This window comes from Mytilus edulis, chromosome 9 (assembly GCF_963676685.1).
Source record: "Mytilus edulis chromosome 9, xbMytEdul2.2, whole genome shotgun sequence".
In the NCBI taxonomy this organism is placed as follows: Eukaryota; Metazoa; Mollusca; class Bivalvia; order Mytilida; family Mytilidae; genus Mytilus; species Mytilus edulis.
Window position 1 is genome coordinate 30,982,361 of NC_092352.1, and position 26,383 is coordinate 31,008,743.

General features: G+C 32.2%; 1 protein-coding gene across 1 annotated transcript; it reads right to left on the bottom strand.

The window, feature by feature from the left end:
* Positions 1–1,769: 1,769 nt before the first annotated feature.
* On the bottom strand, positions 1,770–25,457 carry LOC139488082 (tetratricopeptide repeat protein 38-like). Its single transcript, XM_071273446.1, has 14 exons — positions 25,293–25,457; positions 21,790–21,867; positions 20,857–20,938; positions 15,741–15,912; positions 15,168–15,341; positions 14,399–14,474; positions 13,755–13,874; positions 12,943–13,002; positions 7,188–7,226; positions 6,163–6,244; positions 5,649–5,814; positions 4,526–4,688; positions 3,939–4,012; positions 1,770–2,277 (listed from the first exon to the last, which is right to left on the bottom strand). The coding sequence occupies exons 1-14, from the start codon at positions 25,320–25,322 to the stop codon at positions 2,196–2,198; spliced, it is 1,398 nt and encodes a 465-aa protein (XP_071129547.1). The 5' UTR covers positions 25,323–25,457; the 3' UTR covers positions 1,770–2,195.
* Between the last annotated feature and the right edge of the window lie 926 nt (positions 25,458–26,383).

The window sequence follows — 26,383 nt, forward strand, 5'->3', positions numbered from 1 at the left end:
ATAAGAGGATACTAGTATATGGACAATTAGTGCACGTCTTTGGAAATAGTATCCAACGTAGAAATTCAGTGTTTTCTATCCAGCAGCCCACTTTCTCTATCAATTGAATTATTGCAGTTTTTCCAACAAATATATGTTTGAAAACAAATCAACACCTAATGGTCAACTAAAACTGTTGCGCAGAAACATATTTTTAACGTTTCAATGACAGATAAGTAAGAAATCATGACAAAAGCCTGCAGTTAGTGTTTGCCTATCACTCTTAGAGAGCTGTCAAACAAAATAAACCAACAGTAGTTTACCAATGTTCAAATCTCGAAAGCTTTAGTGTCTCCTGCTACAATGCATATGCATGCTGTGTATCCACACTCAGTAAAAATTTACAACTAAGAATAGGACACATTCGATTACAAAAAAGATCCAACGACAATACTGGTATTTGAAAATATATGTATATATCGTGTGTGAGTTGACTTATGAAGTGTCAATTTCAGTCGGTTTTCCTCTTTTTTCTGTACTAGCATATTTGATATAAGGAACATCACCTGTTAATGAAGTCATGAAGTCATATCTTGACTTACATCTAGAAATTGACAATGAGAGTCGGTTGAAAACAAAACTTTACGACAAAAGAGATGATTTCAGCTTTCCAATTGTGAACTTTCCATTTCTAAGTAGCAACATTCCAGCAGCACCTGCATACGGGGTATATGTCTCCCAATTGATACGGTATTCCCGTGCTTGCATTTCCTATCATGATTTTCTTGATAGAGGATTACTGCTCACAAGGAAGCTATTAAACCAAGAGTTCCAAATGGTGAAGTTGAAATCACTCCTTCGTAAATTTTACGGACGCCATCACGAGTTGGTTGACCGTTATGGAATAACCGTTTCACAAATGATATCGGATATGTTTCTTACGTCGTAACTACAATCCTCTTCCCTTTCATGAATGTGACCTACCGAATTAGACTATTTACCGGATTTGTAATCACATAAGCAACACGACGGGTGCCACATGTGGAGCAGGATTTGCTTACCCTCCGGAGCACCTGAGATCACCCCTTGTTTTTGGTGGGGTTCGTGTTGTTTATTCTTTAGTTTTCTTTGTTGTGTCATGTGTGCTATTGTTTTTCTGTTTGTCTTTTTCATTTTAGCCATGGCGTTGTCAGTTTGTTTTAGATTAATGAGTTTGACTGTCCCTTTGGTATCTTTCGTCCCTCTTTTAATGAAGTCATTTAAACGCGACTGAGATACGATGGAACAAACGTAAATAATCAATAAAGCAATACATATCTTAAAAGTTCACAATCACATATAAGTTTAAAATAGGACTTAGCATTTCGTTTTATTTAAATTCGATTGTTTAACCGGTATCAAAATAAGTCTCCTTAGGATCAAAAACATTATCGTTACCAATCTCACTACTCCAGATGCATATTTCGACAATAGTAATGATAAGGGACAAATATTTGAAAATTCTAAATGATTAAAAACAAATGAATAGTTTATAAACCAAAAAGTACAAAGCGTATAATTCAGACCCGCAAAAGAAATTAAAGCCACTTGCGTTATCTCTCATTCAATGATTAAGTATTAAAATAAGATTGAAATATTAATTTAAAGTAACAGTAATTTACTGATACTCAATGATAATAAAACATTACAAGAGGGAAAAAAACATAGATTTTTTTTTAGCATATCAGTTTCACATCGATACAAGTTTGTCGGCCTGAACGAACATAAAACAAATAGCGATTACTAGACGGTTTATTTCTTAGAAATGGTCGATATACTACATTTTATTTTCATAAATTGCTGAATTAATTTCAAAATAGAATATTGAAAGACATTTTGTTTCAAATAGGAATCACACAGTTTATCATCATTCTTGCATCATTTTTACAGTACCGCACCACCTCTGTATTCGATCTTCCACCGTCTCATTTTGTCGGAGGAGTATTATTTTTTGCATGGACATCTGATGTTACTGACAGGTAATCACATTAACTTCTATCGTTTTTTTAGAACTCGAGTAAGCGTCCTGCTGTTACAAAATGTTATTGGAACACGCGTTCACTCAAAAATGAGAACCCATATCGTATCATACTAGTTGTTCATGATTTGTCAATGCAAATAGAGGCAATTGTAGTTAAATTCCCTTGTTCAATTCTGTTGTATTATTTCTTATCCTTTTAAACTGTAACAAGTTTTGCAATTAATCGATCGGTAAGGGGAGAATTCTCTTTGAGGCTTTTCCTTTCATATATCAACATCCTAAAAATAAAAACGTCATATTTTATACCAATACCAATAATAATGGTGGTTTTTTTTATCATTTGTGAATCTGACTGCTTTTTGTATATATTTTTTAAATTATAGTCGTTATTGTCGGAATATTTTGGGTTTTTTTTAGATCAAAAGGAAAAAGATTGATCAGCCATATTTTTTAAACCCTGGAATACGAATATCAAAAAGATTTTTCGAATAACATCTTCAGATATTCATGACACATTGTTTTTCGAATTTTGTCTTACACATTTGCATTTGGATTTAAAACTTCTTGCAAAAGCTTTACCTAAAAGAATGGTTTGCTGCAAGATGTATGTTATATTTATATATATATATATAAAATACCAATTTTTCGATAGGATTTTATTGATATCTAATTTACTCACTAAACTACGTGTAAAATTGCCATTTTACGTCAATACAATGCAAGTGAGTAATGTCTTGTTTGTAACATCAAAATGACATCAGTTTCATATGTGCTCTTTCTGCACTATAATGTACAGGTTGTATCAACTTGTTCAGTTATCAAAGAAATGAACTGTCATCTTATCATGATTACTCCTTTTTGACAATTGCAGCAATATTTGCTAGACTTAACGTAGCACCTGAAATCATCTCCAGTTTATGGTGTGGTTCGTATTGCTGATATTTTTTATTTTAATTGGTGTTTTATATACGATTGAGACCTTTGTTTCCTTTTCTTTTCTAGGGGTTATTGCATGTCGTTGTCAGTAGATATCAATAAGAAGATGTGGTATGAGTGCAAATAAGACAACTCTCCATCCCAGTCATGTCGTATATATTTTTTTTTACGTCAGACACGCAAATCAATGAATGTGTTAGTAGATAGATGTTTTTGTGTTCCGTTAAATTGTTCCTTTTAAAATTGTTACACGATGATGACTGCTGTACCCATATTTTGACTATATTATTTATTATGTCCGTTTAGTTCACGCATCATTGTAAATATAACGGAATTTGATGAGACTGTCAACAAAGTGACAGGGTTAGCTTTATAAAACTAGTTTTAATCCACCATTTTCTAAATTTGAAAATGCCAGTACCAAGTCAGGAATATAACAGTTCTTGTCTATTCGTTTTTTATATGTTTTGTCATTTGATTTTGCCATGTGATTATGGACTTTCGGATTAGATTTTCCTCTGAGTTCAGTATTTTTGTGATATTACTTTTATTTCACAATGTGTAACAAGTAAAGTTAGTTTGTTTCGACTTATAACTACGGATTTATGAATGTTCCTTTGTCATTTACTCTTACATTCATTTATCTCGATGATATTTATGTGCCTAAATATTAAATAAACATATAAAATGCGAAAAATTCACTGTCCTGTGTTCAGTATATTTGTGATTTTGACCTTTTTTCAAGTCAGAATATACTTTGATTTCACATGACAATAAGGCTTATTTTTATTAATCATGTCTTGCCATTTTATGAGAGTTATTCCTAAAAGTAATTTGAGCTGATATCATCTCAATGGTTGTCTCTATTTTTGACAACTTGTCTGAACTTGGAACTATTGACAGCTTCTATTAAGGAGACTTGTTTGTAATTTTATCTTAAAGGGGACTGTATTTTTTACAATCATTGGTTCATAAGCTTTTTCATTATCAACAAAACACATACTTTGCTAAATTAACGTGTCTCTTTTCTTCAGATTTTAAAGCAGCTTGAATCAAAAACAAATTAATCACATCTCTCTGCAAAAGTAACAATGAAAAAAGATTGTTAATTCATTTGGTATTAGCCATAAACATATACTGGAATCAATCAAATTAGTTATATTTATACCTTCCCTCTAAAAAAAACAATATTATACATTTTTTTAAATTTAAATTGTTGAATTTGAGAAACAAATTTGATCTGACAGAACCATATTTTCACTAAATAAACTGTATATTTTAAATACTTGTTTTTTCATTCGTTATGTTATTTTGATTTCAAAAGTGTAAAAGGAGGGTTTTTTTCAGTTGAAGCAAATTTGGTATTTTTTCAAGATCAACTGAGACAACGCCTTAGGCTATCCGACGAATCGTTTGTACATTGTATGAATAATGCAATTAGTTATCAAAAGAAAGAATGTTTCCTAGTAGCTTTAATTTTAATTGACTACTCCAATATAACTGTCAATCTTCTTTATATATAGAAACAGAGTTGACCACGACAAACCAGAAACCACAACATTTGTTCATGTATCCAAAATGAATTATTACCTGAGCATTACTACCACCTAGGTTGACGATCTGATATCGTTTAGGATAAATGATATCCACAGCCTTGTCGAACTGTCCATCTTCAAATGCAATGAGTGCTTCACATAAATCTGAACCAACAGATTTCATACTCTCATATGTACATGTATTGCCTTTAGCATCACTGTGAAAAAGGATGTTATTTTAAAATATGTTGGTGAAAAATCTTTGTAATGATACAGATGAATTATAAATTTACAATAAAGGTTATAAAGGAAATCCAAATTACGAAATATATACAACATCCTCTACCTATATTTTTAGGATTCAGTAGTTTATTATAAATATGATTTTAACAACACAAAATCCTAAGACAGATACTGGTAGCATTGTAGGAAAGTAAAACAAGTTTCAAAGAAAGGAAACCATAAAGATTACTTTTTTTTAACACGGCTTTGATATTAATCGCCTCTCTTTTCACAAGAATGTAGATATACTACAATAATACAATGATTTTGAAATAGCAAGTTTAATGACAACTTATACACACGAGCTGTATCAAACACACCATACAATAATTTGAATTTAAAAGAAGTAGTTAAAATCTAGACATGGTTATAAAACATATATGGTATCGATTGACAAACGTATGACATGTTTCTCTTGAATTAACTCGATCATCAAAGCTTATGCATTTAACGAAGTAAAAGCTGTAATCGTAACTTGTATGTCTGACACCTGAAATTATCGATTGTTTCTTATATGGGTACACGGTCATATATGTTTAAATTGTTATATAAAAAATACAGTTACTTTTTTATAATGGATCTCGTTTCAGGTTTGGTTAGAGAAAACCGTCATTCAGTTTTGATACTATCCTTTAAAAACAAGTTGGCTTTCCAGCTTTAAAGAGTCCACCGTTATATTACCAAATACTTTGTTAGGTGCTAGTCAGCGTACAACGACGTTTTGACGAAAGAAGACAAAAATCTGTACACGACTATACCTTCACCAAAAGCTTTTCGTTTGATACAATATTTCGTGTTTTAATAAGGTATTTGTCAAATGGAAAGAAATATATGTAATTAAGTGAAGCTTTTTGACGAAGTCCTTAATTTGATTAGTAATCTAAATAGATCGTTACCTTAAAAACTCTCTAATAGAATCAGTTAGCCTTTTTGCTGAATCTCTGTCGTTTGCCCCAAGACATGCCATCATATAACAGGTATCAAGAAATCCAAGTGCATGATCGTCGTAATGAAAAGCACAAAGTGAATTGACGTCTTTGAATTTCTCAATTACAGGTACACCTAGTGGATAGTTATAGATAAATGAATAAAAAATACTCCTTCGTTATCAAGTTATGAAAGAAATAACTTTATAATGACCAAAACGTACAGATGACAACCTTTCATTTGAATAAAACATGTAAGCATTTAATGCTGCATAATGTGTGAATATCTAAAACAAAAATATCACTAATATTGCATAAAATGTTTGAAAATCGAATAAAACATATCGTTACTGGTTAGAAAATTGGTGTTGAACTTCACAGTATGAAACATTTCACCAACCTTTTAATGTTTAAGAAATGGACCGTTTTACGAGTAATTTTCACGTTTCGCTTCGAATACTCAATTTATTTTATGTATTTATACCTTCAAGTCTTAGTCTGTATAAGTATGATACGGAATTAGCAATCTCCGAGGTTGATTTTGATTTGAACGCTCTTCTTCCAATCTAAAAACAAATTTTTATCCATAATTTAGTATTCAGTATAGTATTCTTAAAAAGACTAAAGTTAAGTTTTTAAAGTCATCATTTGCGTAATCTTGAAGTTCTACTATAAAACACAGAATGTGTACCAAAAAAGAGATTTATTTCTAATGTATTCACAATTTGTCTAAGCTGTGTTGATTAAGAGCTTAGCACATAGTCATGATAATGTAGTCACTTATATAAAAATGTGAAAAGACAAATACTCCAAAATGTCGTGAATGTAAGCAACCAGAAGTCAACAAATATATGACCTTCATCAATGAACTATTAAGGTTCCCAATTATTCATAATGCACAACAATTAAAAACAATAAAAAAAAAAGACAACCATTAAATTGTCAGCACCTGACATGGGACTATTACAAAGAGGATATGGCTGGTTTTAATACGTATGTGAGTGTTAATCATCCCCCTTGCATATAGTGTTGTAACGGCAAAACGAAAGAACAAACGGTATAATAAGAAATGGCTGATTCAACATATCTGCATGATGCACAAAACAACTAACACTAAGACAAACGATACCAATTAATTATTAAAAAGAAATTTGGCGTGTACTGGGAGAAATAAAACTTGACCTTGTGCACTGCCAAGCAAATTGTATCGGTAGCATGTTGGACCATAATTTTTCATAACATATAGACTTTTATAAGTTTTTTGCTATCTAATAAGGAACATTTGTGTTTATTTACAAATTTATTTTCCTCTTTTTTCATTCCTATATTCTTATTTCTATGATTTTTATACTTTCTTTTCTACATGCAATTGTCACTGAAATGCTTTAACACGTCTCATTGGGTTCATGTTTAGCCTTTAGTTTATTATATGCACTATGTAACACAGGTGGAACTTTTAAAATGTTAAACAAAATATAACAAAAGTTCAATTCTGTAAATTTCCATTACCTCTTTTTCAAAGAGTCCAAGTGCTTCACCAAATTCTCCCTGAAAATACAAACGTTATATGCTTAATATGTAGCATTTTAAATGATAATGTACGGTCAGATAAAAGCATTGTTGCATGTCGTCATTCTCAAAATAGTATATGAATATTTGAATGATGTAGCACATATGACCAAAAAAAAACATGAAAAAAAAGTTGCCTTTGCCAGAGATGAAAAAAGTCTAAATTGATCAAAGGAGAATTTACGAATCAAAAGGTTTGTTAAAAATCATGTCATTACCGAAGTACTGATTACGGACATGAAGTTGATAATTCTTTTTTTTTTTGGGGGGGGGGGACTAGCAGTGCACGATTAGCTGTACTGACCAAGTGCACGAGAATGAAATACCAATAATATAGTGTTATTAACTGGCTGGTTCTGTACCAGTGCCAATACAGAAACAGCCAGTTTATAACATTTTTATTAAATAATCCAACTTTTTCAATACAGACTTGTCCTGAATGCTGTATTACATACACCAAATATGAATATAGGGCCAATATTTCCAATACGGACTGGCAATGATGTGAAAGAGGGACGAAAGATACCGAAGGGACAGTCAAACTCATAAATCGAAAATAAACTGACAATGCCATGGCTAAAAAAGAAAAAGACAAACAGACAAACAATAGTACACATGCCAAAACATAGAAAACTAAAGAACAATCAACACAAACCCCACCAAAAACTAGGGATGATCTAGGATTACCGGAAGGGTAAGAAGATCCTGCTTTACATATGGCACCCGTCGTGTTGCTTATGTGATGACAAATCCGGTAAATAGTATAATTCGGTAGGTCACATTCATGAAAGGCAAGGGGACTGTAGTTACGACGTAAGGAACATATCCGATATCATTTGTGAAACGGTTATTCCATAACGGTCAACCAATTCGTGATGGCGTCCGTAAAAAAACTTCACCATTTGGAATTCTTGGTTTAATAGCTTCCTTGTGAGCAGCAACACTCTATCAAGAAATCATGATAGGACTTGCAAGCACGGGAATATCATATAGGGCCAATATTTCCAATACGAACTGGCAATGAATCCTGAATTACATGCACAATATATGTTTAAATGTAATTCAGAATTCATTGCCAGTCCGTATTGGAAATATTGGACCGGGCCGAAAAGCAATATAGTTCATGTGATTTATATGACCAGGACGACGTCACCAGTATGACACATGCCGTTTTGGTAGTATTAGGGCTCTTTTAATCGTATTATTCAATAATACTATGTTATAAATTTGGTACGTTAGACGCAGTTTTTCTTTATTTGCAATAAAATATTTAAGTAGTTACACATCACAGACTTTCAATTTGTTTGTTTTGAGCGTTCCTGATATTTATAAAGGGTTATTTTCATTATGGAGTGGTTCTACGTCCACAACAGATGAGCAGTAGTTATCTACAACCACTGTTTGGGCAATGTCCTTTAATAACAGTTTAAACGAATACTATTGAAATAATTTGAGACCGAAACGATCATTTTTATCTTAACGTCAAATGAAAAAGCTAAATATAAAATGAGTAAATCTTCTTTTAGACTTGCGGTCAGCTTTTAGTCTTATCACCGTGGTTAATTAAGTACTGTGCGTACAATTCGGCTGCAGATTTTTTAGTGCCGTTCATACAATTTGCCTGCAGTAAATTCATTACTATTCAGTAGTTTTTTAGTCAATTTTTATACTAGTTTGGCTTAATAAATATTTTGATATGAGCGTCACTGATGAGTCTTATGTAGACGAAACGCGCGTTTGGCGTATTAAAATATTATCCTGGTTCCTTTGATAACTATTGTATGATATTGATATCGATATAATATGTGGTATGAGTGCCAATGACACAACTCTCCATCCAAGTCACAACCAAATGTACAGATAAATAGTAACTACATAGTGATTATATAAATCTTAATTGAGCTGTTCGGATCAAAACGACCGTTTCAGATCAAAATTTGAATTACTAGTGTAAAATTTATGGTTTAGTTGCTTCTATCTAGGACATTTTGTAGATTCAATATTAATGATAAACATTTCAAGCTAAAACTTCGTGTTTTTATGGTTTGTTGCTTTTACAGATATAATACAATGTTTCTAAGTTTCGTTAATAACGACTTTTTCTATTGGAAGCAGTTGAAATGGTTGAAGGTTTTCAGATTCTTGTTTTTACCACCTGAAACCTCACATGAACTGTTAATATGGTCATGATTATAACTGAACCGTTTACAAATTTCTGAATTTTAAGTAAAAAGGATTTTCCTTTGTGGCATTTGATTAAACCTTATAGATTTTTGGTTTCACAATGCTCTTCAACATCGTACTTTGTTTTACCTTTTGTATTTTTTTATTCGAGGCCACTGGTGAGTCTTCGGTATACGAAATGCGCGTTTGAAGTTCAAAATTGCAATCCTGGTATTACTCTATGTATCTCACTTGACTGGGCGGAGTTTAACGGATTCGCTCACAATACACTAGTCCATCAATAGATAGGTGTTTTAGGATAAACTCATCAATGAAGTGTCCAGTCGTTGTTTTGTAAATTCCTTTGATGACACTGATAGTAGGTGATTAGAAATCAGTAATAATTATAACGGCAATCATCCTTATCACACACATCTTCAAATAGACTGTCCTTATGCAAATTAAAACATAAGCTCCGCCCGATCAGTTGAAATAACATTGGTAAAGCTAGGTTCACACTGCCGATCAGATCAACTCGATGATCCCGATTGTTCAAATTTCCACGACCAAGCGGGACCAAATTCTTGATCGGTCCTGTTTACGACTTCTACCCGACTGCTATCAGACTGTACACCCGACCACTAATTGAATGCATATTCGATAATTCCGACCAATTCACGATCTCTACACGATCTTTACTCGACTAGCTAGACCAAATAAACTATACTCGATCTCAGCCTGATCTCGGCCAGACTAGATCGACTTGATCGTATAGGGGTCGTAGGGATAGTCGGGCATTGGTCGGTTTAGTATTTAATTTCAGTATAAAAACATCTGTTCTTTTTATATCACTCGTTGCAACGGAGGAGTCATTAATTACCCTTGTCCGTCCTTGAGTACGTATATTACTCGATTTATTTCACTTGACTGGGCGGGGTTTAACCGGTTCGCTCATAATAAATCAGTCCATCTATATATAGGTGTTTTAGGATAAACTCATCAATGAAGTGTCCTGTCATTCTTTTGTAAATTCCTTCAATGACACTGATAGGTGATTAGAAATCAACAATAATATAACCGCAATCATCCTTATCATACACATCTTCAAATAGACTGTCCTAATGCAAATTAAAACGTAAGCTCCGCCCGATCAGTTGAAATAACATTGGTAATACATACGTCCCAACAATAATTTTATTTTGCCTCAACCAAGTTTTATTAAACGCAATACCATAAAACACAGATCAAGTGCGAATTTGGGTGGTGTAACTTTTACTATTCTTGAGTAATGACTCTTCATAACGTTATATGCAAGTTGGGGCATTATCTGTGTCCAGTGGACACATTCCCCGTTTATTTGGTTAGCTTCAGTAATACACAGAAGGTCTGAGTAAAATTTTACATTTAAAATATCTGCATGGAAATAAAGCAGTTGGATAGTTTGGCAAGGTAGTTAAGGCTCAGATAGACAGGTTAATAGCTGTGACGGAGCTTGAAGAGAGCGTAGAAAACAAACAAAACGGGATAGACAGCCAAGGGTGCCGAAAAATCTAGATGATGCAGTGGCTGACAAGGCGACCACTGTGTATGCAGTATAAATAGTAATCACAAAAATACTGAACTCCGAGGATAATTTAAAACGGAAAGTCAAATGGCAAAATCAAAAGTATGAGAGACTTGCAGGAGCTGAACAAAGAGGACCCCAATGGGTATAAAAACTTCTTGAAAGTGGAGAAGGACGCTGATTTGTTAAAGGAGTTTTACTGCTCTTTTCTTCAAAATGAGATTTGTCACTGGATAAGTACTGATGTTAGATAGCAATATACAAAAATATTACAATCCCCCTTTCCTTGCTTTCTTACAAATTAAGTGTACTGTTTGTCATAAATGTGCATTGGATGTAATCAGTATTTTCTATAAATCTGATACTCAGTAGTTGAATGGTTCAAAATATATATTTTAGGTGTATCCATGGTAATAACCTGCCTTTTTACTAATAATATTGCAAAAAGGGGCAAATAAAAACCATTTGTTGTTCGTCTCATTTTTTTTTAATAAAATCGTATCAAAAAGTGTATGAAAAAAGTGTTTATAAACATTCGATCGTTACGGTGACATATAGTTGGGTCAAGATCCCTAATGCGCCTCGAAATGAGGAACTCAAAAGTCATGTGTAAACAAAAAATCTCTGTGTAGTGATATTGGACATGTTTCTATTTTTTACAAATGACTGAGCTTAACCATTTGTGGTGATTAGGAAAGTAGAGGAACATAGAATAAATGTGTAAAAACTATGGAGCTATTAATGTGCTCAAAGTATATAAATTTTCGAAAAACTTCTTGTGTTAAAAAGGGATTTGTTTACCACAAGGAGCCGCATCACGAAAGGATGTTCGGGGTATGCTTATTTACGGGAAAAGTTATCTCACTTCGTACCCCGAAAATTTAACTACATATGTGAAAATGTCACAGCTATCATACATATCCAAGTTTACGATATGGACTGAGGTACAGGAAAAAACGTTACCATTACCGCCTATAACTATGTAAAAACAATTAAAGATATTGACCCAGTTGTTAATTTCTGTGTCATTTGATATCCTGTGGAGAGTTGTCTCATTGGTGATTATATCACATCTTCTTATTTTTATACTAAAAACATTTGTGGACATATGGAAAATACGGACAGTCAAACAAAAATAGCCCGTTAAACAGCTAAAATATAATATTGATGTTCTTAAAAACTAACTTTGAAGACTAAATTAGTCATCAGCTGTCTAATAATGAATTTTAATGCACAAGTTCTTTCATATTTTGAAAAATCCTCTGGGGATAAAATGCAGAATTTACTTGTCGGCTTTCGTTTTTCGCAATGGCTGTGTCGGTTTGACCTTTATGTTTGATTATTCCTTTGGTATCTGTGTTCTCTATTTTTGAAATCTTACACCTCCTTGCAAAAGTACAGACGCGTACTGTACATGGAGGAGTTGGTGTACAGCTATAAATAAATAGTGACAATATCTTTTTGCAGAAGCACACATGTCTAGAGAATCGTGTAGCGGTCATGTATACTCGTGTATGGCCGAGTAGAGATCGAAGAGTGGTCGAATGTGGTCACGTAGAGATCGGGTATTGGTCGAGTTGATCGTACAGGTTATCGTTGATCGGGAAATGATCGGGTATTAGTCGAGCATAGATCGAAATGATCGAGTACTGATCGGTAAACTATTTGTAATCCGACCAAACTAGATCTATTCACGATCCTTTTCCGATCAATTCGATCGCTACTCGACGTATTCACGATCTCTTCTCGAGTAACTGGCTTCTCGATCCTTACTCGAATGTTTTTGACATGTCAAAAACTCTCAGGTAGAAAGTCAGATCGATGACGACCAAGGTAGACCACCTCGAACATTGTTGTCGATTCAGACAGACGAGTCTCCCGATCGCTTAATTTGTCTTGATCGAGCTTGATCGAGTTGGTCTGATCGGCAGTGTGGACCTAGCTAATATATATGAAAAGTTTACTTACCTTTTCTATGTAGAAAAGACCATAGTGCCAATAATTGTGACATGAAGTCATTCCACAAATCTGTAGAGAGAATTAATATGTTAGGAACACACATGAATCTTATATGTATTTGTACCAAATGACATGACTGTGTTTGGTTCCAGATGTACCCGAATTTAACTCCCTAAACTGTATTGACCTTATCATGTTGGATTTGACTCCTAACTTTAAATGATCAATTACGAACTTATATATAATCTGTCAAAACGAGTAAAATTAATTAAGTTTGATTAAGCTTGATGCGTCTGTTATAATAATGTATGGATATATGACACTGGTTAACACCTGGGTCAACAATCAATTGAAGGTGTATTGATGATGTACAAAGAGCTGGTGAGTCTGCTATTTTACATTTGATTATTTTAAACCGAACTATTGACCTAACAGATGAACAAAAGTACAGACAACAGCCTTCAAAACACTATACAGTAAGCAAATTAGGATTGGGTAATATGAACCAAACCAAACAATCACGATGATCTCACATTGCTTTGGAGAATGCATGTTATCCCTGCTCCACATGTTGCATAGTAGGGGAGAAAGTTAACCGCAGAAACTATAGAACTTGATATTATTCCTAATAATAACATGTATTTTTGTAAATTATCGGTTTTATTTTCTGATAGATTATTCGATAATCATTTAATTCTCTTTAATCGACTATTCGATTTCATGATAATAAATTAAATACTCCACAAAAATTATTTCGTTTGATCGGCGAACCAAAGTCGAAATTATAACTTTGGTTTTTTTTGGGGGTTCTTTATATTTACCTTCCAATCATTTTCTGTCCTGGACATGAATTTAATGCCTTCATCATATGTTCCTGTCATCTCGTACACATGGGCCATAGCATGAGTAGCCCATGCATCATGTCTGTTTATTTCTAGCGCCTTAAAGTAGAATAATCATTGAAAAAACGAAAACATCTGCATTTTGCAAATGAATAGAAAGATGCGACAGTAGTTAACTGATGTTGAAAACTCGTAAATAAATCGAAGACTATCTTGACCCAGAGAAAAAACTTAAAATAATCACATAAACTCTTATCAGGGAAACTATGTAGCGTCGACAAGTTTAGCGTCTTCCATACATGCGTCGTTGGCATTTCAAATCCATACTTTGTTAAAAATATCACAACAGGAGTAAAACAATTGGTAAGTTGGTGGTTTGAGATTAAGACATATTGTATAGGTCATCCAGTTCCTGCATGATGGTGATCGTAGAACATGAGGAGTGTCAGATTTCAGTCGTTTTAGAAATGAACAAAACCTGCAACAGCAGATAACACGATGCTTAACTTCACTTAATATGAATAAAAGTTATAATCAAAGGAAAAGAGTAACTTATTCATTATGAATTGCTTAATAAAGGGTGTTTTATCATTAGGTGTGATAATATTCAAGTATCTAATTACCCTTTCGGCTTGTTTCTTTGCTTCATTATACAAACACGTTTCCTCAAGTCCAAATGCATGCATTCCTAATAGGTATCTATTAAAATATTATATATATAAAATAAACTCTGCAAATATTTGAATGACTATAGCAATGTAATTCTTGATTACATACATTTGATTTTTTTGTGAATAGTATTTTTTTAGGCAAAATATATGACCATGAATGCTAACTGTACGTTTCTATAATCATTTAACATATTTTTACTGTAACCAATATGCACCATTTCAATTAAATCAAAGACGAGCAAAGATTGTTTAAGTATTGTATACTTTTGATAAACTTAATATATATTTTTTTTAATAGTAGTGTTTTCATTATCAAAAAAGAAATATTGTATTTTAGATGTATATTTCTTATTGGTGAATTTAACATTTTTGATCAAGCACTCTGTACTAAAATATTATTAGACAAAATAAAGTCAAATGATATCCTCTAGTTTCCTGAAAAAATCTTATGTTCGAAAATACTTTTATTTTTATGTAATCTCATGGAATACCCAATTTTGGTTAATTTAAACAAAATAATAGTTCTTTTTACACTTCGAAAACTAAACATATTGGACTACAACATTCTCCCTATCTGTACATGAATATTCTTCTTATGATTTACATTCATCACAAACATTCAAACCAAAACCATTTTCTTTACAAATTAATGTATACAAGTAAAGTGGGTGAAGTATAGATTGAAAAAGATATAAATTAATAATACGAATCTATGTCCTACCCATAAAGAGGCATAGATCGGTTCCAGAATGGTAGAATACGTGCGATGGAATCTCTCATTTGATGATGATGTGATAAACAGTAATAACAATCATGAGCAAACTTTACAGCCAGCATATCTGTAGGGTGTTCTATTAATATGTCTTCCCATACCTCACATGCTTTTTTCAGTTCACTGAAATATAAAAACATCGTGACTATCACGTGGTCACTATACCTCCATGTTAGTTTTGTTAATGTTTTCTTTTTCTCTTGATTTTGATTATTATTTTTCTGATTGTTAACATATATGTATTTTGTTAAGTATCACCAACTTTGGTCAGATTTTTTCACTTTTTACTTAATGAGCGGAGACAAACCTTAATTTAAAGTAATAACAAAGCAATAAAATAACTTCATCAATTACTAGTATTGTTTATATGAGATTTAGATTGTGATATTTCTTTACAAATTCTTTACTTCATTGTACGTTCAATGCATTTGTATTATGAATTTAAACTGTTAGCTTCAAATTTAATATGAAAACATTGAAATAGTCTTCTTAGTACAGTTTTAACGCAAGAAAGGTAATTACCCTTCTGCCCAGAGATTAACTGCTGAAACATGCTTCTTCTCTCTTGTGGTTATATGTTGTTTTGTAGCTTTGTCAACCATGCATATTATATTTTCTCTTAATTCTTCATTAGCGTAAATGTTTTTACACAGGCTAGATAGTTCTAATCCGTTCTTCATTACATGACCTAAAACTACAAGCAGAATCCGAAAAATGTTGAATATTTAGATATTAGAATTGTCGTATATTATTCGATTGATATTATTTAATGTCCATTTCTGGAATAGTTGCAAATTTTTAGATTGATGTATTGGTGTTTAATTCCAAATCTTAAAACAAATGACTACGCAGCAGAAGTTGAATAAACGTATTTTCACTTTTGGCATTTAGCTGTATTTTGCCTCCGAATGACCTTGTTTCACCTCTGAATAACCTTCTGAAATCAAACAACAATCACTTTTTAGTTGTGACGTCAAATGTTTTGAATTATGATGTCAAAGCTTACAAGAACCTGTTTGATTTTTTGGTAATGGCGGATAATTTGCATACAATTGTAAAGACGTCTTTTGGTCCATTTACTCCCAAGTCGTGTACTGCACATGTTAGTATAAGTTTAGTGATGAGTCAATGGCATTTTGTAAAATATGGTTATTGTAAAAATACAAGATTCGCATTGTTCTCCTACTTTTACTATTATTATACTAATTTTGTGTATACATCACGGCCGACACTCGGCTAACCGAGAGATTGGTCGGTTAATCTATATTGAGTATGTGGCTATATCGGCGGTGGGTCTGTTAATCGGGTTGGCTAAAGTCTGTTAATCAGGTGTTATCGAGGAAATCATTGGAAATTCTGCATGTTTCATTGTATAACTTTTTAAATATATGATTATCATATAAATTATTCATGTCTAACAAAACAATTCAATGTACCGAATCCAGTGGTGTAATTATTATTTTTCTAGCTTCGATGTACGATCTATAAAATGAAAAGGCGTGTTACTCATCAATAAATTTATACACATTTTACACACACAAAATGTACACAAAAAGACACGTTGGTTGAATTTACACGCATGCAATATTTTGAACATCGAACAAAGACAGGCATTATGTTTGTCAACCAAATTGATATCATTGTGTGAAAAATCTACACAAAAATCTGTATTTTGGTGACATAAATCAATCTTTATTTAAAACCTGGTCTGTTAATGGGTCGGATGTATAAAACCCGGTCTGTTAATTGGTCTGTTAAGAGTTACGAATGGCAATAAAAGTATAATTTTATTGCTGTATGGGGTGTTATCGGATAAAATGGGTAGGCTCAAGACGAGTGGCTAAAATATACGGAAACAACACATGAGCAATGAAACATAATATATACGGAAACACTGACATGAACAATGAATTTAGGCCATGAATATTGAAAACTGATATAAAAAAGAGTAATATTAAAGTATTATTACACATCATGTTAAAATGCCATATTTTGATTGCCTAATACGAAGGTTTTAATTTACTCTATCACATGGCTGAGCGGGTGACAATTTTTTTGGAATGTCACCCTTTCGGCTAGACCAATCAAAAATCGGCATTTAAACGACAATGAATTGAATCTACATCAAGTTATTTTATAGACAATGCTTAAAGTTCTAATTTACTATACAACGAAGCGTGGAACGACTCAAACTTATTTCTTTTACAATTGTTGGAAAAACGTATTTCACTTGTTAATATTTTTACTTTAAAACCTATAAATCATTGTGTGTTATGCTTATTGTTGATATTAAACGCATTCGTTCACCATCGATGGGTTTCAACTGGTGATGTACATTTCATCATGTTCATTGTGGTGTATATTTCTCAGCCAGATATGAGGCCTTTTGAAAGGGGTGTTTACCCAAAATTTAAATAAAATAAATAACAATAACAAAATTGAAAATATTTTTTTTCTTGATAGCAGAGCTTTTTTCTCGTTTCGGGCCTAATCCTTGTATCGTTTATATGTCAAGTCAATGCACTACTATTGTCTATTTACTTCACTTCTGATGATTTTTCAAATACCCGTTACGCTGTCAAGTACGTGACTACATAGAAAATACTTTATAATAAAACTCATCTGTTAAAGAAAATGATGATAGGACATTCATTATAATAAATCAAATATCACATAGCTGAGAGGGTGATAGAGCAGATCGGTATCCCTCGAAAAAACATTGTCAACCTTGGCTTCGCTTCGCCGCGGTTGACAATGTTTTCTCGGGACCCAATCTGCTCTATCACCCTCTCAGCTATGTGTTATTTATATCTTATCACATATTTGTTATGGATACGGATACATTTTTAAGATTTACCTGTTTTGTTTCATTAAATTGTTATAATTGAACTCTTTTTCACGCTTTTCTGCAACAAATATGTGATAAATAGCTTAAAGATTATAACATGTTTTTCCATATTTGCCCTGGTATCATCCCTCGATCCATATCGGCCCTCGGCTAAAGCCTCGAGTCCGATATGGGAGTCTCGGGATGATACCAGGGCTAATATAGAAAAGGGCATGTTATAATCTATACTTATCATATACTTAGACTAAATAACATATGAATTTTACCGTATGATAATAGCATTAAATTAACGTATATTTCATATTTTTTCCAATTAGTGCTTAGCGGGCTGATATGAAAAGTTTATCACATGCTTCGATTGTTATCACATGCCTTTCCGTAACGTTATCACATGGCATTCCGGTGATACTCGGCAAATTCCGGAAAATACACCTCAATACTACGTTTTCAGTGAAAAACATTACAAAGTAGTGTACAAAACAATTATTTGGATACTGGAAAATATATTGTGTAAAATAATATAAAAAAAAAAAAAAAAAAAAAAAAAAAAATTTAATAAATGCATTTTTTTAAAGTTTCAAACATAATTTAGAAAGTTATTTTAAAAAAGGTTGACTTTTCCAAACAATGTTCATTATGTATATTGTTGAATTATTTTTTTTATCGATTCGTCCATGTTAAAATGGTTTTTTTTTTCTCTGTTGAGGCATATGTTAGAAAGACTCATATCGAATGTACCAAAATTTGGGTCCGACGTCCCTGAACTTTTCACTCTTTGAACTTCTTTTCTAAAAGGATCATTATATGAATCTGTTATTTTTCTTTACTGTTGAAGCATATGGTAAAAAGATCATAACATGTCATTTTTCATATCGCATGTATTATCAGCCCTCGGTCAATATCAGCCCTCGAGCCATGCGGCTCTTGGGCTGATATTGAACCTAGGGCTGATAATACATCCGATATGAAAAATGCCATGTAATAATCTGATAATATTGATTTCATCCAAGAATGGTCGCATATATCATGTGGATTCTGTTTAGGTTGTCATAAATGACACTTATTTGTATCTAAATTGGTATTAACCAGTATATAAATCAGAGATAAACGTCGTAATGTTACAGTAACTAAACATCAGTAAGTAAAATATATTGGGATGCTAGAATATATAAAGAATAAAGAAATAATAATGAGTAAGATCAAATAAAATGTAGAGAAAAGTAACAGACAATTTAAAGAATATAGAAATAAACAACACCCCCAATCCGGACCCTCATTGTATACACGAGAATCTGGATGGAAACACAGAATATATAGAATAATAGATAAGGACAGTAGGAAGTGATGCATTAATAAAAAAAAGATAGAAAAAAATAATAACTGTTTGAGAATAAAGACATGAAACTTCCCTGGGTGTTGAAACAGTAACGGATTGCTATGTACTCATATTGGTAATAAATGCTAAAAGTTTACATGCAGACAACTGCAGTTCTCCTCTGCACTTATGTAGAAAGGAACTAAACGGAGTAAAATGAATTAAAACTTAAGATAACCAAATGTAGCTGCATTCGCTCCTTTCCATTTACTTCTTTAGACTGATTTGTAAACAACAGATGATTCAGTAATAGAAGAAAAGAACCAATCGAATGATGTTGACGATTTAGAGTTTAACGTCCAGTGACAAATATCATGTGCATATGAGAACGACAACACGTTATATGTACCCTGTGTTGTATTAGAAAGACACTTTCGGGCGGATTTGAGAACGTGCTACTTTGAACAGACACAAAAATTAAGGCTGAAGAAAACGTTAATAATAGATTCATGCATATTCCAGCAGGCAATCCATATCCATATATTGAAGTGACACACTCCTTAATAAAATGCAAAGGAAGTCAAAATAAAAATGTTCTTACTAGAAGGATACTGTTGCAGCGTATTGTCATTTTTTTTTACTCAAGAGCATCTCATTCTTAACTTTTTCAAAGGGAAAATATAAAGGTAGCACAACTATTGTCATGGCTAAATAACTCTTAACTGACACAATTTCAATTGTCCAACCCATTAACAGACTTTATTCCCATAATGTTCACTAAAACGTGGTATTACTGACGTTATATTACAATCATGAAATATTTACTAATTTCAATTTATATTTTAGAACCAAAGTACGATTTTGTGTCCTTTAAATGATATCTAAAATTGTTTGTTTCGCCTTTCATTACAAAAATTGCTATGCGTATAAGCATAAATACTACATACTTGCGCGACGCCTTTTAGTTTTACTGAAAACTGCGCAGACTATGAAATGTTTTTACAGTTGGAAAATGTTCTATGATATATATCATTTTGTCAGACACTTTTCTTTTTTTGATTTGATTCTTATAATGTACCTAAAATCTGTATATTAAATAGATTTTAATATTAAAATTGTGCGTTTTACTCTTAACAGACGTATAACCAACCCGATTAACAGACCAACCGCCGATATAGCCGCATACTCAATATAGATTAACCGACTATCTCTCGGTTAGCCGAGTGTCGGCCGTGTACATGCTAGAATATAAATAACAAGTTTGTTTTTTTATTTCTATTACATATGATTCTGTTATCATCATTACTGCTTTTTTTGTTTGTTTTAGTTTTTGTTTTGTGTGACACGTTGTATGCATTTGTTGCTGTTTTTGCGTTCGCTTGTACTCTACTTAACTTGGAAATATTCACCAAATTCTACCATTTGAATCAATTTTATCATTGTTGATTATTAACTTTAAGTTAATAAATATTTACCGAAATCTGGGTCTGCCTCAATCATTTTATTAATACTATTATCGATGCCGCCTACTGAGTCTTCTTCGTACCATCCGACATACTAAATAATAATATATAATAGACCATGTTTCAAATGTTGCGGTAATATATTACTTGCACTACTAGAACCCTTACGAGTGTCTCGCGGCAAATGCCAATCAAATTCCTCCTACCCAAAAGCTCTGTTTCCGTATCCTAGTACGTTGACCTCATGAATATGTCAATTAGCATATGGCAATGTCGAAATATAAATAACAATCTAAAATAGCTATTTCAGCAGTTTTTTTGCAAGTTTTGTAATTTTTTTGAAATGTTTGAAGTGTAAAAGCTGTAAAACAAAATTCAAAGATTAAAATATAGATATCTGTGTGACTAATATCTAGTGAACATCGACATGAGGTCATTAGATAAGTTTGGGATAAATTCTAGTCGAACCTTTAATTTTCAAGAAGATAAGGTACCAAACGTTTCCTTTAAAAATGTCCTGTACCAAGTCAGGAATATGGCCATTGTTATATTATAGTTCGTTTCTGTGTGTGTTACATTTTAACGTTGCGTCGTTTGTTTTCTCTTATTTTTTAGTGTAATTGCGATAAGATGTGTCACGGTACTTGTATAGATCCCAAATTCATGTATTTGGTTTTGATGTTATATTTGTTATTCTCGTGGGATTTTGTCTGATGCTTGGTCCGTTTCTGTGTGTGTTACATTGTAGTGTTGTGTCGTTGTTCTCCTCTTATATTTAATGCGTTTCCCTCAGTTTTAGTTTGTTACCCCGATTTTGTTTTTTCTCCATGGATTTATGAGTTTGAACAGCGGTACTCTACTGTTGCCTTTATTTAGAAGATATAATTCGAATGAAGTATAGATACAAATATAGCATTTATTATATGAGTGACCCCTATATCTTACCTGAGTTAACACAGCATCGAACTGTTTACTGGCTTCGTCGCTAGTAGTTGTCAATGGGATATTTAAGTCTGACCAATCCTTAAAAATGCATAAACATCTTTTGTTGATTACATACTATAACAATTTACGGAAACAAGTTATTTCCAGAAAATTATCTTATAAAATATATGGAAAACCATAAATATCAAACCTAATAGTGAATTAAATGACACTGCACAGATAAAACGTGGTAACTTTGGACATGTTTATTCAATGTATGATCAAACAACAGAGAACAACCGTAGATAATTATGGAGAATGCAGCCATCAAAACCAATTCCACTAAACGCAGACAACAAAATGATGAAAATAAAAAAGACAAAGCCCACTGCATATAAAATTATTAAAAACTGAGAAAGTTCGTTACCAGTCTAAAACCAGCGAAGAACCTCGAATTCTCCAGAAGAGTATGCGGTTCATGTGTAACTAATGGCACTCATTGCTTTAACAGCATAATGCTTCTAGTGAGACGTCAAATCAAATTTAGAAATTGCATAGACAAAGAGAACAAGAGGAATTATAGCCTCGCCAGGTTGACAATGTCCTTGGTTATTCTATGACAGGTATTTTATGACAGTAGAGCCAATCATGATGGCGTCCGTAAAACCTCAGAAGAGATGAGCTTAATCTTTACCATCATATGTGAATAAAATACCAATATATGCTAATCAAAATATGCTGTTGTAAAACTTGGGGAAATAATTCAAAATATATGTCTCTCTTGCACTATAAACTACATGCATTAATAGTAACTCAGTAAACATTTAATCAAAGTACTGAAGTACTGAACATCAGATGACTACAAGTTCTTGTGGATGGTCAACAGCACTTGTCACAGGAAAAGATCACACCTATATACCTGAAGCTGAGGTTAATGTACAAATATATATTTTTTTTCTGAGACAAGTTCGTGCGTGGATGATGAATAAATGACAGAAAATTCATTCGCACCGTAATAACTTTTATATTGTAATGATACGATTCAGTATAAACTGACTGTTGTTATATATTATATTAATATAAAAGTTACATATATATATGTTTCATCCATTTGTATATATTAATATCTATTTTACTATTCTAATAATAGTGCAGTGCAAGTGCATGGTGGACACTCTTCTGTAAAAATTCGATTTTTCTAAAAGATTGGATATTAGTAGGCATTCATATTTTCCCGCAAAAACAATAACAGAGTTATCGGTCCTTGTCGATATTGTCGCAAAACGTTCTTGAGATATTTTTCCGCATGCTTTAACATAATTTTTCGGTACGCGTGCATAGATATTAGAAATGATTTTTACTTATATATATATAAAAATTGACTATAAAGGGCAATATATAAATACAGCACAAACAACATTTTCCAAAAGACCGAAAAAGTGAAAAAGTATATTTTAACAAAACGCATTTGACTAACAGGTCGAACAACTGATATTCTTAAACCCTGCTGATTGCCATTGGCGATTGCCAAATAAATTGATCACAAGATGTAACATTATCTTAATACTAATTCAATACTAAACAGAAAACAATAAACTTGCTGCAAAGATGTTATACCACAAACATGGGGTGCAAAAGATTTGTACACAGGTTCCGGTTTCGACAATAAATGTCTCTTCAGTGATGTTAGGGATCGAAACGGTATTTATATATATATTAAGTGCCTAGAAAATCAACCAAACGATGTTAGAGTAGATTTGATTCGTAACTTCCTCCTCAGCGGGGGCTTGAACCTGTACTTCTTATTTCTAACTTCTACGACAACGCCGCCTAGCATTGCGTAGAACCCTTATCCCCTCCTCAAACTCTAGCTTATAACATAATACGCTTTCGTTTCGGGAGGCGTTACCTTCTCGTAGGAATTAAACAAGGATACTCTGATACAATACACGAAGTATCCTTTTTGTGTACAGAAATGATAATCTATTCATCTCTTTAATCTATTCATCTCTTAAGTGTTATTACAGGATGCTAATCTGTATATATAAATAGAAGTCTATAAAAAGGACCAACCAGCAAATTTACTATGTACCGGGCCGTCTAGAATAGACGATACTATGCAGATAAGGAAAAAATTATATCAATCTAAAAATTTGCACAACGGTACTGATATAAGATGTTATTATACGAAAATGTTGTTATTAAATCGTGTTGACAAATATTTCGGCTCAACAAATGGCCTTCCTCAGTGTCAAAAGTTTTAACAATACCGATACATAATGTATAAACTGTAAAAATAGATCAGTAATAAAACACAGTTAAGTTATATATATATATATAAATCTTACGACAAAACATTTTCATATTATTTCTTTATGTTCTAAACAAAAATATCTTAATCAGTATTCATTGAAGAGATGTACATTGTATTTACAACAAACGATAAGGGATGTTAGTTTACACTAGTTAATATTCGTGTATTTATCATGTTTATAGATCGGTTACAAACCCAAAACGAAAGTTTCGTGTGCAAATCTAGGCGATAGCAATACATCGAAATGCCATCACGGTCATATCGATGTAAAAATGCATTCAATGTAAAAGGTTCATAGTTTTTTTTTTAAATATGTAATTGTTCAAGAATGTAATGTCATTTTCCTTTAATATGTATGTGACAAGAAGACAATATAGGTAATGTCATTCTATTTTTTATTCTCAATAGTTGTTAAGAGAAGATTGTTTAGAGATATCCATCAAAATGTTTTCTTTAATTTATGAAATTAGCTTAGCCCTTGTGAATTCCTAAGAAGAAAGGGATTTTTTACAAAATATTCTGCTTGAAGATGGTCATTTTAACATTTTTCTGCAATTCTAGAAACACATTTTATATTATCAATATGGTTAAATAGAAAAACTCATTTTTTGTTTAATGTCCAATACTTCCCTTAATACAAAATAATAAAAGAAAATGAGAAATTTACGATGAGAAAACTAAGTTACGCACAGTTCAAAACCAACTTCGGCATATTGTAGACATCTGTCTATTGTTAATTAATTGCGCACATGCTTTACTGGTCGATTTTTTTTCTCCATATGAATCAGAATTCATATAAACCTTCCCAATAACATTTGTCCAAAAAAAAACTTGCAAAATTTTTAATTTCGCTTCCAGATATATTGTCCTGTCACTCAAGAATCCACTTTTCAGCGAGTGCTTGAATCTCATATATGCATATGTAAGGCGTAATCGTTGTAAAAACACAACATACGAACTACATATATCTGTAAAAAATCAGTTGAACACTAACATTAAAATAATAGACACAAAGTACCGATAGCGTTCCAATTTGTTTTACTTGTTTTGTGATTTACGAGAAATACTCCGAACACACTAATCCTCGTGAAGCAACTTACCAACATTTATGTTTATGAAACTTTAAGTTTACTATTGATACGAATGTACCATTAAAATCATTGAATATTTATGAAATGTTATTTTGATTTTCAAATGCTATATGTTTTACCTTACAAGCTCTCCAGTTTGTGTGCATCATTCCAGTTATTCTGATGTAAAGAAAAAGTATTAAACAGGATATATTATCTTACAGTTAAATAAATACTATCAAATGCATGTATATATATACTAGTATCTGAATATATCCTTCATATTTCGACCAATAGTTTTCTACGTCTTTATTTTATTATGATTCAAAAATTCACGTGTCTACGGAAAGGTAAGGAGTGAAATTTTAGCTTCCTGTTATATAATTGTTTGTTTTATTTTTGTTGGTGAATTATAATTCATGTTTATTTAACAATGCGTTTTATCCCATATTAAATGTTGTTAACATTTTTCCTATTTTATCTGATTCAATATTTGAAATTTTACTTTACGTATAATTACGTTAAAATTAGCTCTATGAAAAGTATAATGTTATTATACGTCACAAGTACTTTAAAGAACTGAATGGGTTTTTTTTGTAAATTTTTTTGGTTGTAAATGAGTTGACCGAGGTCCATTTTATATGAAGCGTGTTCCCGCTTGATTCTAAACATGTGCGCACGGTCAACGCATTCGCAACCCTATAAAATTACCAAAAAAATCATAAAAGGAGCATTCAATTCTTACAATTACATTCTTTTGCTAGGATAATGAATGCATGATTTTTCAAGTTCAAGTTTTTCTCTTATGTCCCTCTAAACTTTATTGTGGAAGTTCGTGTTATCATGAAAGTTACATATTTGGAAATGAGAAATGAAAGTTAATTTGAGATGACGCGAGTTTGCTGTTCGCCTTGATTCATCAAAATAACGTATTAAAATGAAACATACAGATACATATATTAGACGTTACGCACACTGTTCGGTTTAGTAATGGTAACGTTACTCGACGCAGTTTTCAATTATTTTCCACCGACTTCTGTACAAAACGTCAAAGCTTTGCACCATTTTTAATACAGCTGGCATTTTCATGTTCAGCTACTCATTTTAAAAAATAGACTGTTTCATGACTGGTTGTATACTTTTGACAATTTTAAAAATAACCTTTATTTTCTCATTATCTTAACTTAACGAAAGTATACATTTCAAATATTTGTCACTGCATTTCAATTGT

Coding starts and splice junctions, on each gene's coding strand:
- LOC139488082 (XM_071273446.1), bottom strand. CDS start 25,322: ATGATGCACACAAACTGGAGAGCTTGTAAG. Junction 13,003..13,754: donor GGACAGAAAATGATTGGAAG/GTAAATATAAAG, acceptor TTCTCTCTACAG/ATTTGTGGAATGACTTCATG. Junction 2,278..3,938: donor AGACACGTTAATTTAGCAAA/GTATGTGTTTTG, acceptor TTTTATTTTTAG/GATGTTGATATATGAAAGGA.